At 48.3% G+C, this 18,248-nt stretch overlaps 5 protein-coding genes across 5 annotated transcripts; 4 read left to right on the forward strand and 1 right to left on the reverse strand.

Annotated features, from left to right (window-relative positions):
- Window positions 1-293: 293 nt before the first annotated feature.
- UHO2_00043 (related to TRS130 - subunit of the TRAPP complex of the cis-Golgi) lies at window positions 294-4,604 on the forward strand (the record flags this gene model as incomplete). The annotated part of the gene is made up of 1 exon (XM_041556663.1): window positions 294-4,604. The coding sequence occupies one exon, from the start codon at window positions 294-296 to the stop codon at window positions 4,602-4,604; it is 4,311 nt and encodes a 1,436-aa protein (XP_041412597.1).
- A 104-nt stretch (window positions 4,605-4,708) lies between these two features.
- UHO2_00044 (putative CDC9 - DNA ligase I) lies at window positions 4,709-7,285 on the reverse strand (the record flags this gene model as incomplete). The annotated part of the gene is made up of 1 exon (XM_041556664.1): window positions 4,709-7,285. One exon carries the CDS (start codon window positions 7,283-7,285, stop codon window positions 4,709-4,711), a length of 2,577 nt encoding a protein of 858 aa, XP_041412598.1.
- A 1,107-nt stretch (window positions 7,286-8,392) lies between these two features.
- UHO2_00045 (uncharacterized protein) lies at window positions 8,393-10,567 on the forward strand (the record flags this gene model as incomplete). The annotated part of the gene is made up of 5 exons (XM_041556665.1): window positions 8,393-8,553; window positions 8,626-9,148; window positions 9,276-9,323; window positions 9,389-9,628; window positions 9,788-10,567. The coding sequence occupies 5 exons, from the start codon at window positions 8,393-8,395 to the stop codon at window positions 10,565-10,567; spliced, it is 1,752 nt and encodes a 583-aa protein (XP_041412599.1).
- Window positions 10,568-10,912: 345 nt separating this feature from the next.
- On the forward strand, window positions 10,913-12,658 carry UHO2_00046 (uncharacterized protein; the record flags this gene model as incomplete). The annotated part of the gene is made up of 4 exons (XM_041556666.1): window positions 10,913-11,359; window positions 11,396-11,913; window positions 12,034-12,226; window positions 12,389-12,658. 4 exons carry the CDS (start codon window positions 10,913-10,915, stop codon window positions 12,656-12,658), a joined length of 1,428 nt encoding a protein of 475 aa, XP_041412600.1.
- Window positions 12,659-15,567: 2,909 nt separating this feature from the next.
- Window positions 15,568-16,955, forward strand: UHO2_00047 (uncharacterized protein; the record flags this gene model as incomplete). The annotated part of the gene is made up of 4 exons (XM_041556667.1): window positions 15,568-15,913; window positions 16,010-16,329; window positions 16,416-16,577; window positions 16,653-16,955. The coding sequence occupies 4 exons, from the start codon at window positions 15,568-15,570 to the stop codon at window positions 16,953-16,955; spliced, it is 1,131 nt and encodes a 376-aa protein (XP_041412601.1).
- Between the last annotated feature and the right edge of the window lie 1,293 nt (window positions 16,956-18,248).

The following is an 18,248-nucleotide window of genomic DNA, read 5'->3' on the forward strand; positions in this document are numbered from 1 at the left end:
CCTAGCGCACAGACCCTCACTCCACTCGCACACTTCCAGGTTGAATTTACTCTCGACGCTTTTCGCAAGGTCACTGTCCAACCTTCCTCTTCTTCGACATCAATACCTTTTCGCTCCACCAGACCCTCAGGGCTTCGAAAGCAGCGGTGATTTCGAGAAAAGCACAGCCACCTGTTTGCAGCAGAGCAGCCGGCAAGAGTGCTCGGCACCGAGCTGACCGGACAGCCTTGTCTTGAGTCTCAACCCTTGTAGAGAGACACTTTGTCAGTCTGGCAAGATTCATCGTTCTCAGCATGGCAGACAACACTACCTCCTCGACAGAGAGGGTCACCGTCACCTATGCGGCATCCCAAGCCCTCCTGGCCGCGCCTCTCACACCTCACTTCATCAACCTCCTCAGAGAACAACTCCCACTTCGCAATCTACACTGGAGACCCAGCCAATCAACGCTCGAAGCTGTCGCGGCTCGAGCCGCATCCCAAGGCAAATCGTCCTACACTTCCGCCTCGGTCCTACCCGGTTCGACCATCCGCACTATCCAAACGCTCGATGTAGCGCTCAAACCGCTTACCGACGAGATCCGACGCTGGCGTGGTGATCCTGGCTACTTTGAACAGCCAGACACAGCTGGTCTTCTCGATCGACCTTTCGTCCACCTCTATCTAGTCGTTTGCGAAGATAGCGAGCACTACCGCACGACTGTTCGGAATGAGATCCGATCTTGGCTCAGCACTCTTTCTTTCTTTCATTCTAAGCAGGCAGGTTCAGGATCGCAACAATCTGCGGTTGGAACGCCGACGCTTGCTTCGTCGAGCAGAACGTCTTTAGGTCTCGGCTCGTTTCGAAGTGGCACTCCGTCCGTGAGGTCGGATACCCCACCGACGACGGGGACGAGTTCAGGTCCGAATACGCCCACCAACCAAGGTGTGCCCGTGAACAAAACAGCCGCTGCCGCCAACATCAACACTGTAGGCCCTACTGAGCCGGAGTATCTCATTGTTCTCATCACTCCACCCGAAGGATCTGGCATTAGCGGTCTGTCCGGTCCAGCAGCAAGTGTAGAAACAAAAACAGGCATGTCTCGATTCATGAACAAGTCCAAAGGCAATGTTCTCGAAAAAGCTCGTGCTGATTTCAACACTTCCAAGAAAGAGCATGTCATTCAGCTCTCACGTCTTCCACCTGTCCCTGTTGCATCACTTTCTCGACCTGGCCTACAATTGCATTCGATGGATCCGACAATATGGGCAGAACTGCTGACTAAAATGCGCGAAGCTGCATCCTCCACCTTCACCATCACTATCGAAGCGCAGGAGGAAGAGATCGCTCGATGCGGAGTGACAAAAGGAAACCAGGGTTGGGACTTTTGCAGCTACTTCCTAGCAAAAGACTCCCTTGCGCGTACACTGGAAGCGGTGGGGTTGAAAGACGATGCAGTAGGTCAATACGAGGATCTGGAGATTGTTTTTGCGCAGGCGATACAGAATGGAGCGGTATCCTTTGCGCGCGTGGGTGGAGATGATACAGAGGACGACTCACTACCACTACTAGATGTGTCTAAGAAGCTGTATGCCGAGTTGATACGGCGGAGAGAGATATCGTTGTTCGACTTCAGGTGTTACCTCTTTGCGAGAAAGTCAGCGTTGTTGGGGAAGATGGGAAGGGTTGCGGCTGTTATGCGAGAAGCGCCGGTGTTCATTAGTGCGGTAGGGAGAATGTTGAGGAAGAATAGAAGGTTGAGTAGTCAACGAATAGAAAGCTGGATCTTCTCGGCGGCATTGGACGTGGTGGAGCAGTGTCAAGCCTGGTTGATACAGAGAGGTGGACAGAGTACGACGGGGGATGATGATCAGTTAAGCCCGGCTTTTCACTCGAATAAGTCGGAATTGTTGGATGTGGCGAGGAGACAGTTGGATCGGATTGGGATCGAGGCTGGGCATTTACCGCCTGCTGAGCCCTTTTCCTTTCCTTCCCATTCAGACACAGAGAGTGTGGGAAAGGAACGCGATCTTCCGCCGTTACCCGACGCGGCTGCTGTTCAAGGGCTAGGTGCGGCAGTGGTGCTGGGCGAACAGCCAAAATATGGCTCTTCAAGACCTGAGCTTCAAAGAGCAATCGAGTCGAAAGAACACTTTGACGCATACTACCTGGCTATGTGCGAACGCATTCTAGCTGGTTGGAAAGCATCCTCGCGTAAACGAGACGCGTTGCATATACGGACGATCGTAGCTACGCTTCACTACTTGCGGGGCAAGTATCAGCTTGCTTATGACAGTTTGGTGGGGTTGACGGAGGCGTATGCGCTGGCGAAGTTTGCGCTGTTGGAAGGACATGCACTGGCGATGCAGTTGGAGTGTCATGCGAAGTTGGAAAAGGTGAGGGATAGAGGTTGGATTGCGGCTGCGCTGGCTGCGTTGCCGGTCAGCGTAAACACTTCAGCGGGAGCAAGGAGCGTTGAAGAAGAGGCGGCAAAGTGGACTGATGCAGCATACCTGTGCAGTCAGCTAAGGGAGGCGTCTATGGCGCTGGAAAGAGAAGTGCCAGTAAGCGGATTCCCACTCTTCTCGATCAGTGTACCGTCAGCACCTGCAAAGCTGATAGGAACGGAAGATGGGTCATTGATCACTGTCGATGTGACTTCGCTATTGCCCTGCAGTCAGGCAGTGGAAGATATCCGCATGTGTTTGGTCACTGCTGGTGGTGGAGACCTTTGGTATACTTCTTCGAGGACGGAGCTGAAGCCTGGAACGACAAATGTCGAGTTGTTTTGCCCACACCCAGCACACGGAGTATACACAGTCGACGTCACGCAGATCCGCATAGCGAGGCTGATATTCCAGTACGATCACGCAGCCTCAGCTGCAACCAAGGAACCGACCGTCGTACGCGTGCCCAAGGACGGAGCAGCACCGAGCATTGCAGTGAACCTCCCGCGTCAGATCGACTTAGACCAACCACGGGCTGTCGAAGTGACAATGCGCTCTGGTCGGAACGATATCGATTCGGCTGAACTCAGCGTGGTATTTGCGGATGGAAGCAGTGCTGTTGATTGTGCTGCAGCCAAACTTGGCGCCAGTACAGCTAAGCCGGATACTGCGGGCACTGCCAACACAATCGCGCTTCGTAGCCTAGACAAAGATGGCGAGACAGTGGTCGTTTTGCCTCTTACCACGGTGCCCGATTCTGGCGTGCTAGATGCTATCGTCACCCTAACCTACGTCACCACCTCTGGCTCAAATGAAAGGTATGCAGCAGGCAAGAAACGGACCCTCACTTTACCCTTCACTCTTCGTACAGCCCTACCGCTAGGTGTGAATGTTCAGGATTTCTTCAGGACGAACTGTCTTCTTTCCAAATTCACCATCTCTGCTGGTGGCGGGGGAAGCATTCGGTTGAAACCAGTCACACTTGCAGGAGAAGATGCCGAAGGATACACCATTGCAAGTTGTGGCTCTGGGCGAGAGGCTACAGTCACCCCTCGTCAACCTGCGACTTTCCTTTTCCGGATCTCGAAGAAAGATGGAGCGAACATGGGAGGAAAGAGGATGAGGTTGGCGGTTCTGTATAGGGCTTTGGAGGAAGATGCGGTTTGCGCTGCCAAAGCCTCTTTGGATCGCGTGGTGAAGGACAAGGGTGTGGCGGTTTTGGGAAAGGGTGAGCCAGGGAGAATATTGTTGGAGGAAGCTTTGGCGAAGTATGTCAGGGATAGATTGGATCTTCCCGCGTACTCGATTACTGGCGTTGTTCGGGTAGGAACTGGGTTGGATGAGGGCTGGTGGAGGTCGGAGAGACGGTCTTGGGGACAAACCTCGCTTGATTTGACCTCGTTGCTGGAGTTGGTGCAAAATACTCTGGACTCCATCTCATCCGGTAGTGTAGAAGGGGAGGGTGAAGTGTGGCAGAAGTTGACGATCCCCGTCGACGTGCCGAGTATTGACTACGTCGACGCCGTAACTCTCAGTCTTCACTCTGGTGGGGTGGAAGTGGGAGGGGGAGAAGGGGCAAGCATCGTCGTTGGTCTACCAGTGCAGCTGACTCTTACCATTCGAACTTCAACGCAGTGGTCCGACACGCACGAGGACGGAGAGGGGGAGGAAATGGTGTACGACATCGTTCCAGATTTCGAAAACTGGATTGTTGATGGTGCCAAACGCGGCACTTTCTCCCCTTCCTCCCATTCTTCCTCTTCCACCGCTGCCATCACTGCACCAGTGCCATTGAAAGCAGCATCATCGGACGACACGTTCTCGGTAACGCTAACGGTTGTTCCCCTTCGAACAGGAAATCTCGCTTTGCCCACGGTTTTGGTTCGACCTTTATCAGCGGTACACGCAGGACAACAAGGGGAGGGGAAGAGGATTCCGACGTGCGAAACATACACTACTAATGCAGGGATGAGGGTGCAAGTTGTTCCTGCGAAGAGTACGAAGGCGTTCTATGTGCCGACGGTGGTTGGAGATGGGCAGAGGTTCTCCGGGAGAGGAAGGGTAAGGGAGAGTTGGAAGCATGGCTCTGCTGGTGGAGCAGGTGGGTTGGATAGATCGAGAGCTGCGTGGAGTCAACCTCAACAGCAGGCTAGTCAGATTTGGCAAGCTCACGCTTAACACTTCACGCAAGCACCATTGCTAGTCAATACATTATTCTCCATCCATTGAATCGATTGTAAAAGCGTGGTTTGTCCAAGATATCAAGACAAGAGGAGGAAGGGCTACCAAAAACCATCATCTTCATCGCCCCCTCCGCTCTTACTCTTCGCAGAGTTGACGGTTTGATTCCTATACATAGCCTCAATTTGTTCCGGACTCGTACTTTCCTCGACCATTTTATCATCTCTAACCCTGATAAATCTAGGAAACCTGAGACTAACACCTCTCTGTTCGATCAACCCTTTCGCTGCTGTGTAGACGGGACTTAGACTCAAATCCGCAGTCAACACCTCCCATACTACTTTGGCTTCGAAGTAAACATCTGGTTTTGCTTCGCCTACATCATAATACCCTTTCTTACCTGTAATCTCCAATTCTTTAAGCACTTTGTAGTGCGATTCCAAATCCTGTTCTGTGAATCCGGTACCGATCTTGCAGATGGATTGGTAGGTTTCGGAGTCGGAATCGTAACATGCGAGAAGGAATGCTCCGTAAACATTTGTGCGTTTACCCTTTCCGTAGTATCCGCCAATCACTACGAGGTCGAGAGAATCGCCAGTGCCGGCAAGGTAGTCTTTCTTGAGTTTTAACCAATTCATGGATCGACGGGAGGGTTCGTAGGTCGAATCCGGACCGGAGAGCATTTTGACCATTAAACCTTCACAACCTTCTTTGACTGACTTGTCAAGGAAGACGGAGATTTCTTCGACTGAAGTACAGTCTTCCGAGCGAGCATAGTCGAATTCGTCTTCCACGGGTTGAAAGTGATCTTGCAACAACTTTCTTCTCTCCCCCAATGAAAGGTGTAGAAGAGATTCGCCGTTGAGATAGAGAAGATCGAAACCAAAGAGTTTGACTTTGATCTTAATGTCTTCCGCCTTCACATCCTTTCGTTTTCGTCGGGAAAGTTCCTGGAAGGGTAACAACTTTGCCGGTTCCATAACACCGGTTTCGGGATTAGGTTCGGCTTTCTTCCAAGCCGCAGCTTCAGCGTCAAGCACAAAGGATTTTACCGAGGGCTTGATGCATCGAGGGATCTGTTCAACAAGATCGGGGTACTTGACCGACATGTCTTCCGAATTGCGAGAGAAAACAGCGAGTTTGCCGGAAGGTAGCAGATGGACTTGTGCACGTTCGCCATCGTACTTGTATTCGCAGGTGAAGGGTTTCCCTTCGAATCGATCGAGGACTTCGGTGATTGCTTTGGTTGGTTTGGCCAGCATTGGTTTCAGAGGTACACCGGGGGTGAGTTTACATTCTTCTCGCAAACCTTCTACTCCTCCTTTGAGCAAAGCTGGGATGACGAGATCATAAGAGGGGAGTTCGGAGTACACTGCTTTGACCAATTCTGTTCCCTCTTCCAACTGCCGAGTTAGAGCCTCGGTGGAGAGTTTTGAAATGTTCTTTCCCAGTCTTGAAATAACGACGGCACGAGCGAGTGAGACCAAAATCGAGCGTTCGGCGAGACCAATTCGCAGTTTCCCCTCCAAACTTCGAATCAAAAACTTCGGCTCTTCCCCCTGACAAGAAGCCAATAACTTCTTAATCATCCCAATCTTCCGATCCTGCGACTTGTTCCCACTAACAACCGCAATCTCTCTCAGCTGCTTGAACACTTGAGGAACTTTCAGTGAGGAAACCTTGAACATGGTCGGTTGGTTCTTTTTCGAGTTTAAGGCTACCAACCCCAAATCTCCTTGCGCTTCCAAATCCTTTTTAATTCTCGCCACTTCTCTCCCCGTCGACTGAGCAATCGCCTTGATTAGCAAAGATTCTCCAATCCCCAACTCCAACCCTTCATAATCCGGACAGAGCCTATTGATGCATAGATACACAACTTGCAACAAATTATCAGGGGAGCGCTTGATAACCCGAACGAGAAATTGGGTGAGGATCTCGGTGATCTCCAATCGCTTCGTCGTAGCTTGAATATCAGCGAAGGTAGCAGCGAGTGCAGCGTAGGGTACGGGTTCACCTTCTTTCCAGGTAACTTTTCCTTCTTGGACTTCGGAAGGCTTTTGGAAAATAGCGGCGAGCTTTTTGGCTCCTTTTTTCTCTTCTTCTTTGATGAGCTTCTCTTCTTCATGATCTTCGGCTTCGAGGAGGTCTTCTAGGGGTTCGTGTTCGCTACCTGAGTCGGTGGTTGTGCTGCTGTCGTCTTCCGCGGTTGCAAGGGAGCCGGCGCTGGGCTTGATGGAGGTTTTCTTGGCTTCGAAACTTGTTTTGGGAGGGGGTTTGGAGAAAATGGGTGCGACTTTCTCGCCGGTTGGTTTGGCTGAGGCTGGTGCTGAAGATGGGACTACTTGGTCCTCTTGCTCGTCGTCAGATTCGATTATGCGACGCTTCTTTCGCTGCACGACAGTATCTCCGTTCGTGGAAGTTGACTCTCGCTTTAAGGAGGATGGAGCAGCGGCTTCGGTGTCATTTTCGTCCGCGGTCGAGGCTGAAGAAGACGATCCATTCGACGTCGATGCTTCCTTTTCGGTTGCTGTCGACGAGGATGACTTGGGCGGCTTGGGTGCAAAAGCAGATTTGATATCAGGCTGACGTGGTTTCGAGGAGGTTGAAGCTAGTCGGTCGCCGTTGCCGTTGCTGTTACCGCCGCCGAAGAACTTGTTCAGCTTCGGCTGTTCCGTCATTGTGGCTGATCTGGCTGAGTCGAGATCGATGTTCGGTCAGATGTTCCGATGTTGCGCAGTGAGCTGGCTCGGGTGTCCAAAGGAAGCCGACGCAGTGGTGGCAGAGCGTGTGGGTTGATCCGCTTGCAGTGATCGATAAGGTCGTCAAGAGTGTATCACAGCTCTTCGGAAGGTTGAGGAAGACACAGAGAAGACGGCGGCGCGTGTCATCAGACCAACACACCCATCCAAGCACAGCCAAGTTGCTCTTTGAACCTGCTCGCAAAAGGGATAAGGGGAGCTGCAAAAAGTGACGCGAGTTGATTTACGCGACGCCAACAGCTTAAAAACAATTTCCAATTTACCGCTCTCTCTCTCTCTCTCTCTCTCTCTTCTCATTTGTAGAGCTGTGCCTGAATCGACTCGTATCAGGCCGGTCGTCGGTCCATCCGATGATCGTATCAAGCCGAAGACCTCGGGATGTCCAATGACCATATCAGGGAAAGATAAGGGCCATGGGCTTTATTGCTGAGGCCTTCCTGCATTGCCTCAGCATGTTTGAGACTCACCTTTCGCCTCAGCATGTTACTGAATCATTCACAGGGTAAGACATATAAAAGCACCAGATTCAGTTAGTTTGTTCTCCGTTAGCATCCATCCGTCTGTACATACAGTTCATTGCCGACATACATAATAAACCGCGTCCTGCCATCAAAGTCTCCCACTCGTTTCAATATCAGTTGAAGATGCGTCGGCATCTCAAGCAAGATGCACGTGTCACGGCCAAGTCACCGAGGTGCAGGAGGCTTACTTAAGCGAGAAGCACAAAAGAGATACATGATTGTTGCCATGGTGACAGCTTAGTGGCACCCAGTATCATAGAAACACAGGAGTATGAATGAAGTGATATGTCCTGTCTCAGATAGGACTAGAGCAGCGAATAGAGTATATATATATGCATTTGTCATTTAGTTCCACACTATGAAAACTAAGCATTACATAGAACATATGGCTGTGGTAAAGGGAGTCTGATCATGACCCCAATAACGCCATATACTAATTGTTATCTTCAATTGATTAAGAGTCTGAAGAAGCTATCACCGAGCTAACCAAAACTTGTTGACAACCATGGTAGAAGACACCGAAATGAGGACCAAAGGAAGCAGAAAGGGCAAGAACACCCAGGTTCGGGTCGACAATGATGCCACAAATGAGAACGAGCCAGAGGCCATCAACAATGAAGCTGACGAAGACACCGATTCCAACTCCGACTTTGATGATGGCAACAAGTGATATAACTTTCGCACCCTAGCAAAGCTCCTCGAACCCATGCCAAAGCTCACATCATGAAACTATTATAGCTGGAGCGCTCACGTGAAATCTTTCCTCCGATCCATGCCCCATGTGATGAAACATCTCGAGGGAACATACGACAAGAAGCACCCAAAATGGAGCTGCTCCCTCGATGATGCTTTAATTAATGCCCTGCATGGAATAATCGACACTACCGGAGAACACAATGTAAATTACCTCATCCTAGATGTAATCAAAGAGTACCTTACTTTCAATCAAGTATGGAGAAAGATCAAAAATGGTCTCACAAACGAAGCCACCAAGATGTCTCACAGACTTGTGCTCATCTTGCAGCTCAATGATACAAAGATGTTTCACTTGGATGCCAGAAAGCTAATTCAAGAGATCCAGTCCATACAGACTGAAAGCAGCCTCCTTGGCAAACCATTTGCCAATGATACATTGTTCTTGGCTCTGCAGAAATGCACGATCTGGCATCCAGTGTATAAGGAGACAGTTGCTACCATCCATCAAATCGATTTCAACACCCTTGCCACTGCACTAAGCATCTGGCAGACTGCTGTCGAGAGCGTCCCCATGCAAAAGATCAACCCCTGACAAGCCAGTGCTAGAACTGCTGGCAATGATGATCAAAACGAATGGACCAGAGAGACCAAAGCCGAAGCCAACAACAGCCATGCGAGCTTGAGGAATGCAGGCAGACCATGCTGAATCCGATGCTGGATCTGCAAGCGACCGGGACATGGTATTAGTCAATGCAACGCCTTGGTCACCATTCCCAAAGACTCCCCCCTCGCTGAACCTAAATAGGAAGTGTGGTGCTCCCTCACCCTCCCATTGAAATGGCAAGACCCCCCAAACACAAAAGAAACAGCTCATTGGATCTTGGACTCGGGGGCAAGTTATCATATGGTGAATGACTACAGCATGCTCATCCACCCGAGAACTTGCCGAAAGCAGATAATTACTGCCGGAAGCGAGGTCTTGGAAGCGGCAGCTATAGGAGATGCAAGCATATCAACAGATTACGGGGAAATCTCCCTACAAAATGTATTGTATGTGAAGCACCTTAATGTTAACCTTCTGTCAATGAATTCATTAACAGATGAAGGAGCACAAGTGATATTGGACACAACTGGCAGTCAAATTTTTCTAACAAATGGCATGACACTTAAGATTGCAAAGAATCACGAGTGAGGACTTTTGGAGTTCCGAGGCGACACATGGCAAGAAAGCATGATGGCCACATCAGCACCATTGTTTGAAGGTGTTGATGAGGAGTTCGAGCATATTAAGAATGAGCCAAAAGTTTCAAAGCAACAACTATGGCATGAGCATCTCGGACACCCAGGAAGAGATAAAACTAAGGCGATCACGAGCAAGTTAAAAGATAAGCATACCATGAAATTGGATCCAAACACTGCTCTGACATGTGAGCAGTGCTTACGATCCAAGAGCACAAGCGCTCGGATGGGGAAAGGTAGCAGCAAAAGAGCCATAGGGCCCCTGGATCTTATTCATGTCAATCTAATAATAGACTCATCCCATGTGACAGAGTACACATGCATGTTGGTGCTGGTCGATGATCATAGCAAGTATGTGTATGCACAGCCATTGACACGAAAGAGTCATGCATTTATACAACTCAAAAGGATTGTTTCATTCCTGGAGACACAGATGGATCGGAAGCTAAAAGCGATCCAATCCGATCAAGGAATGGAATGGAAAAGCAATGATGCATTAGAATGGTCGCTAGAAAAGGGCATAGAGTGGCAAACCACTGTAGGGTACAACAGCAAACAAAATGGATGGGTAGAGAGAATGAACAGGACCCTTGGAGAGAAGATGAGAACGTTGCTAATGCAGAGGAGACTACCGAAGAAGTTCTGGCCATACGTGATCAGAGCTGCAGCATTCAAAATAAACCTCACTCCGAGCGTTGATAACAAATTCCCTTATCAAGCAATGTTTGGCAAGTTGCCGGAATGAGCTTTAAAGCTCCTATGAGTGTTTGGTTGTCTGGCATGGGTAAATGTACCCAAAGTCAAATGGGACAACAAGAAACTGGACCAGCAAGCCATCGCATCCATCTTCTTGGGATACAGTCTAGAGAGAAAGGGCTGGCTCTTCTACAGTCCAGACTATAATCTGAACATGTTCTGGAGCAATTCAGCAAAATTCATGGAATCAAAGTGCTGGTCAGACAGAACAGAGTGGCAACTGGTTGACACAAAGGCACCTCCAGTGATGATGACAGAAGAGAATTTCAAAGATCTAGGATACAACAAAGAAAATATATTCGACGAAACAGATGAAGGGCCACTATAAGAACACATGGATATGGAGACAGATTTGGAAGAAAGGTTAAGCAGAGGAACAGCAGAGGAGATGGAACAAGGATCAACCACCGAAACTCAGATTGACAGCAAATTCTTTGGACTCGTAGCGACACAACCGGAATGGAGAAAGAACCTGGACCCAACCATACATGAAGCAATGAGTGGAGAAGACAGAAAGCACTGGGAAGAGGCCATGCGAAAGGAGCTGGATGGGTTGGAGGTGATGGGCACGTGGGAGATAGCCGACCTCCCGAAGGGTGCAAACACTGTCGACACATGTTGGGTACTCAAGATCAAAACCGATGCAAACCTCATGCTGACAAAGTTCAAAGCCCGGCTCGTGGCACGAGGTTTCACCCAATGCGAGGGCATTGACTACACAGAGGTCTTTGCACCAGTAGCACCCATCCAATCCATTCGAGGGGTGATCGCTGTTGCAGCAGTATGAGATTGGGAAATAGATTCTATTGACATAAAGCAAGCATACCTGAACTCCACTATACACCATGATGTATATCTCAAGCCCCCAGTAGGAATCAAAATACCACCTGGAAAAGCGTTGAAGGTAGTGAAAGGGCTGTACAGTCTGAAACAATCAGGCCGAGAATGGAACATTGAGTTAGACTCACATCTCCGGATGATCGGATTTCATTGCATGCCGAGTGCACCATGCCTATACTCAAGAGGGACAGACGACAAGATCACGATCATCACAGCATATGTGGATGACATGCTGATAACATCACCCAGTCGTGATGAAGTAGACCGCACTAAGCAAGAGATCATGGACAAATGGGAGATGCAAGACAACAGAAGGATCAAAGAATTTCTGGGTATCAAGATCACACATGATAGAAGACAGAGGAGGATATCTCTGGGCCTAATGGCATACATCAAAGAAATGGTGAACAAATGGTTAGGAGGAGCAAACGAGAAATCTTGGGTACCCATGCTGAGTGTAGCGAACATCGCCAGAGGCGAGAGATGTGAACCTCAGTGAGCAAAGAAGTATCAAGAGTTGGTTGGCCAACTATTATGGGTCTCCAACACAGCCCGACCAGATATTGCCTTTGCTGTTGGTGTATTGTTGCGATATATGTCAATCCTGATCGACAGTGCATGGAAGGCAGCCATTCACATGGTAAAGTACCTGAACCAAACGAATGAATATCAGTTGCACTTAGGAGGGGAGACAAACAAGCACTTGGATACACTGGTAACGACGTATACTGATGCAAACTGGGCATCTGACCCCACAAATGGACGAAGGAGCACCTTGGGGTCGATAACATATGTGTATGGATGTCCAGTGAGTTGGAAGTCTCACATTCAAAAGTGTGTGGCATTGTCAGCAGTCGAAGCAGAGTTCGTTGCTGCTTCCAAAGCAGTGTGAGAAACATTGTTCTTCTCATATTTGCTCCGGGACTTGGAGATCACGGACGTTTGGCCCATGCTATACACAGATAGCCAGGGGTGCATACAGGTGAGCAAAGATCCAGCCAAACATTGGAAGTTAAAGCACATCGACACACGGTATCATTTCATCCGCGATCATGTGCAAGAGGGTGATGTGGCAATCAAATATGTCGGAACAGCAAACAACATTGCAGATGTCTTGACAAAACCTTTACAGGGTCTCAACACCTCACGATTGGCTAGGATGATAGGGCTGGAGATCCCGCTGAAGGGGGGAGTTGAAGATGCATTGGCATCTCAAGCAAGATGCACATGTCACAGCTGAGTCACCAAGGTGCAGGAGGCTTACTTAAGCGAGAAGCACAAAAGAGATACATGATTGTTGCCATGGTGACAGCTTAGTGGCACCCAGTATCATAGAAACATACCGCTGAGTATTACAAGATCGAAAAAAATTCCTTTTTTTTTTTTTTTTTTTTTTTTTTTTTTAATATCAGGCCATACAGCCTAAGTACAGTCACATCCAAAATTGCCCAGCATCTAATTAATTTGATATGGTGTTCTCAGGTCCTTTTCATGATGATGACCAGTACTCTTTGTTCTCTTTGACAACAGCCACTTTGTGTGGTATGGTTGCAAAGCTTGGATAGCCTGCTATTAGAATATGTGAGAAAAAAAGGGTGGTCCCACCAAAGAATATGCTGGAATTTAGGTTGGCACTCTTTGAAGCCCCTCCTCCTCCTCAATTAATTCTGTACCTTGTGTAACTTATCACTTTGCACAGAATTGAGCTAATAGACCATGCTCAAAACTTCATATAATTGTAGTATGATATAAACAAAGATGTTTCAGGGTGTTTTGACAAGCTTAGGACATCATATGGCAATACTGCTGTCAACATGGCAAGGAAAGCAAAAAATCAATATGGGGAGGACTAAATACACCACCACTCACCTATTACAGGTCAAAGAGCTGCTCCAAGCAGGTTTCTCAACAAGGGAGATAGCAACTAAACTGTCTATCAACAAATCCAGCATTGCTGAACTGGCAAAACAGGTACCAGAGAGTGAATATGTGAAAAGGACCCCTGGAAGGCCCTGTCACCAGAATAGGAATTCTGTTCTCTGAGTCCAGAGCATTTGGGAGTGAAAAATGCTTATACTTCAGTGTTGTGTGAATCAGGTACACCAGCTAAGGGTCTAGCTGGTGTAGTGGTTTTGCTGCTCACTATGTTTGGTTTGGTTACCTGATTTCCTGATCCTATAACAGGCCCCTCCTCCTTGTCAGGGGTCTCGTGCCTGAAACACAGGTCAGTCTGTCGAGATACTCGGTGACTATCAAACTGTGTGACAGCTATTGTCTCAGTATCGGTCTTGATGAGCTAGTTGCTCAGAAACTATCAAGTTGTGCGATGACAGTGGGTGACATTTGTTGTATATACTGTCGTAGGTTTTGGCTGACCTCTGTGGACACTCCAGGGGTAGCTCGGCACAATCAATATCAATATGTAGGTTATGATGACACCAAGGTCTGGTGTGAGTGTTGATGATGATGAGGTTGATGGTGTCAGTGATAAGGTTGGTGGCATCAACACGAGTGTCCAGTGTGTTGACTGATGCTTGAAGTGATCCCTGGACCACAGTGGACTACTGCCTTCGGTTCTATCTTAATCTGGACCACTGGTTTGCTATGAACCACCTTCAGATGTCAGGTAGTGGTGATACAACACACACACTACAATGTGGAGCAATCTCGATAGATTACTACTATGCTGACTGAAACTAATATATACTTATGCTGAAGTGATAACTAGTTATGATGGTTGTGTAGAGTGGATGAGGATCCACTCAACCTTTGATGATGAGAAAGCATGGTTATATACCTCTTCACAGCATTGCCAGCGATGCTGCTCCTGCTCTCTCTCCAGAGAGTACCTTCTTCATCGAGTACTGTTCAGGGGGCCTCTCCTGCTTGCTTGGCACCCTTGTGCCTCCTGAGTGGTGTCGACTCCTTCGACACTGCTCCTCCTCCTCAGGACCTGGTGTCGACTCCTTTGACACTGCTCCTCCTCCTCAGGACCTGGTGTCGACTCCTTCGACACTGCTCCTCCTCCTCAGGACCTGGTGTCAACTCCTTCGACACTGCTCCTCCTCCTCGAGACCTGCTTGCTGGTTCCCTATACACTGCTCCTTCTCCTTTGACTGGTGATGGTTCCTTTGACTCTTGTCTCTCGAGCCCCTGAGTGGTAACCATCTGCATGCTCCTTGAGCTTGGTCCTCTTCATGGCTGTGCCTGGCCCTCCTCGCATATGTGCTTGGTCCTCCTTTGCATGTGAGTCCATAGGAGTCCATGGTCTCCATGGAGACTGCACTATGACCATGCTCTCGAATGGTATCGACTAGATCTTCGATACCTGTGCTCCTTCCATATGAACCAGTGACCCTCCTGCTTCTTGAGCATTCAGGCCCATGACACATGTGTGGCAGCAGCTGAAAAAGCAGCTATATCAGCAAAGATATACTATCAACAATAAAGCTCAACTCATTGCAGCTATCAACAGGTTTTGGGCAACTTTTCCCAAGGAATCAGTCCAGGCACTCATAAAGTTGATGCCCAGGAGGTTACAGGCTGTAAGGGTTGCACAAGGGGGCCATACAAAATACTAAAGTATAGTATATAGTAATTTAGGAGGAGCTTTACACTCAAAAAAAGTCATGGCACTTTCACTGTGCACAAATTTGGTCCAATTACAACAAAACTTATATGTACTTGTAGCTCTCAATCTCAGCTTTCCAACAATATGTCACAAGCTACACTTCATTGAGGATACCTGCTCTTGAGAAGTGAAGTTGATGTGTGGTGATGAGCATTTAATTATCCTAAAAGATGCTGGGCAATTTTGGACACGACTGTAAAAACATGTCAAAATTGGGAAACATGTGTTTCTACAAACACTAGGGGGTTTCAGTTTTCTCTGAGTTTTCAAAACTCCGAGTTTTCATGGTTTTTTTGGATTTTGAAAGCTTGCTGCTTAAGTAAGCTCTGCCAGGAAAGAAAAGCTCAGAAGTTTTGAAAACCCCTACTTATTTTTGCCATGAGCCCAGGTTTCTGAATATTTGAGTTTTCAGCAGGAGTTTTTGTCATGTGCTGATATCACATGATTCTAACACAATTCTGTGCACAACCCTTGACCTCCACTTTCTGCACTGTCTACACTTTCTCACACTTTGAGTTATGTCTGTCCTTGCTTCACTTCTATCACCATCTCCAGTAGCATTTCCTCCCTGTCAGTGCCAGGACATGGACATGCCATCCCCTCATGACCATATCAACAACATTACACTATTCACAGCTTTGCAGCAAGCCTCTGGATTGGCTCCAGCATCAGAGCAGTCTTCAACTGCTTTGCAGCACAACACAATAATGTCAGCTCAGTCCAACCTTGATTGCTCTCATCAGTGCCACCCTTCTGCAACTTCCAGCACCTTGGCTGGGGCTGAGTCGACTCAGCCAGCAACCTCTCCCACTTCCCCTTTGTCCTCCTCCACTCCTTCTGGTTCCAATGCCACCACATCTGCTGGTTCTTTGCCTTGCCAAACCTCTACCCAGCCAACTTGAATCTCTGCAACTCGCAGACATCAAGCCAGTACTCATGGCAGCAGGTTCAACAAAACAGATTGTATTGCCTACTTCAATTGGTCACCTAGCGACATAAATAACCTTGTTGATATCATCTACAATAATGATCATTACCAACATGTTCTATTGCCAGGACGTTTGACTGCAGAACAGGAAAAGGGTCTGAAGACAAACAAAGATGTTATCTGCAGGCAGATATGGCAGGAGCTGTTCCCAGACGAGTCTACTGTTGGTGGTGCTGGTCGAGTAAAGACTAAGATTCGCTGGCTCACTGAACAATACAACAACATCAAGAAGACCATCTCACAGCAGACTGGTGCTGGAGTACTTCTTCAAGACATGGATCACAACAGCTCTGTAAGTACAACTTAGTTGATTCATGTTAAGTGTGCCAATGTTCTTATACTTTATATCTCTGTCTATGCTTCTTTATCAACTTGCAGGACTATGCCACATGCGAATCGATTGCTCGAAGCCGCCCTTGGTTTGAGCACTGGCACAAGATGATGACCAACTGTGCACAGACTGGTCCAGTTGTTCTTCTCACTGGTCACCCATATGATGCCACCCCTGCCTCCTCTCAGAATAACTCGGTTGATGCTGATGTGAACATGGATGATGCCAGCAATGCTCACTACCCTCAGTGATGCAACATTCCTGGCATGGAATCCATTCTTGAGGAGTCGCAAAATGATCCCATTGGAGCAAGAGTTATCTCATCTTTTTCTTCTTTGGTTGCAGCCACCCCAGCTGCTGCTTCATCTTCATCCTGCTCACCCTTCTCTTCCTCATCCAACCCGTCTTTGATTGGCCCCACCCCCTTCACCATTACCCCTATAGACACTCCAACCCACCAGTGCTCATCCAGCACCGCTTTTGAGGCTGATGAAGTGGATGATGGTGATGGTGACTCTGTTTACCATTCTCCAGCCACAGGTACAACACCCAAGAAGTCTCAACCCTTCACTTCCAAGAGCAAGTGAGAAGAGCTGTTGGAAATTGTGTGGGCCTGCACCCAAGACATGCTTCAGGCATGAATCAAGGTTGAGGAGGAATGCACGAAGAGGGAGGAAATGCACATTCAATTTGCCAGGGAAGAAAGTGAGAGACAAGAGCACATGCAAACTGAAGAGCATGGTTGGCTCATGGAGATGGTGCAGATGATGAACCCTAATCTACCCTTTGGCAACATCGCTGGAAGTAGTCAAAGCAATCTTGATCTTGACCCACTGGTTCTTGCCATGGATCAGCAGGACAATAGCGATTCAGCTCATGAGTAGACCATTTGGCAAGAATGGTGTTCCTTTTGAGTTCTCCAAGTTCTGTTCCTGTGTTTCCGACTTGTTGTACCATTGCTCTCTGTAAAGCTAGCTCTCAATATGTATGACTAGCATACCCCATACCCAGTCTTCCATGTAATCTCTCAAATGTAGATTGCTTCAATGTGATGAATTGTTCCACATACAAGATGCTGATCGGTGTAGCCCCAGTTCTGAGCATGTGTGTTGCACAGAAATCAGCTGTGCAGAACCCAGCTGCGCAGAACTCAGTGTCAGGGGTCTCGCGCCTGAAACCCAGGTCGGTCTGTCGAGATACTCGGTGACTATTAAACTGTGTGACAGCTATTGTCTCGGTATCGGTGACTATCAAGTTGTGCAGTGACAGCAGGTGGCGTTCGTTGTATATACTATCGTAGGTTTCGGCTGACCTCTGTGGACACTCCGTTCAGGGGTAGCTCGGCACGATCAATATCAATGTTATGATGACACCAAGGTCTGGTGTGGGTGTTGATGATGATGAGGTTGATGGTGTTGGTGATGAGATTGGTGATGTCGATGATAATGAGGTTGATGGTGTTGATGATAAGGTTGGTGGCGTCGATGATAATGAGGTTGATGGTATTGGTGATAAGGTTGGTGGCGTCAACACGAGTGTCCAGTGTGTTGACTTGATGCTTGAAGTGATCCCCGGACCGCAGTGGACTACTGCCTTCGGTTCTATCTATATCCGGACCGCTAACCTGCTATGGGCGCCTTCGGACGTCAGGTAGTGGTGATACAACACACACACTACGATGAGGAGCAACCTTGATAGATTGCTGCTATGCTGACTGAAACTAATGTATACTTATGCTGAAGTGATAACTAGTTATGGTGAGTAGAGTGGATGGGGATCCACTCGACCTATGATGATGAGAAAGCATGGTTATATACCTCTTCACAGCATCGCCAGCGATGCTGCTCCTGCTCTCTCTCCAGAGAGTACTTTCTTCATCG

This window comes from Ustilago hordei (genome assembly GCF_900519145.1).
Source record: "Ustilago hordei strain Uho2 genome assembly, contig: UHO2_contig_01, whole genome shotgun sequence".
Lineage (NCBI taxonomy): Eukaryota > Fungi > Basidiomycota > Ustilaginomycetes > Ustilaginales > Ustilaginaceae > Ustilago > Ustilago hordei.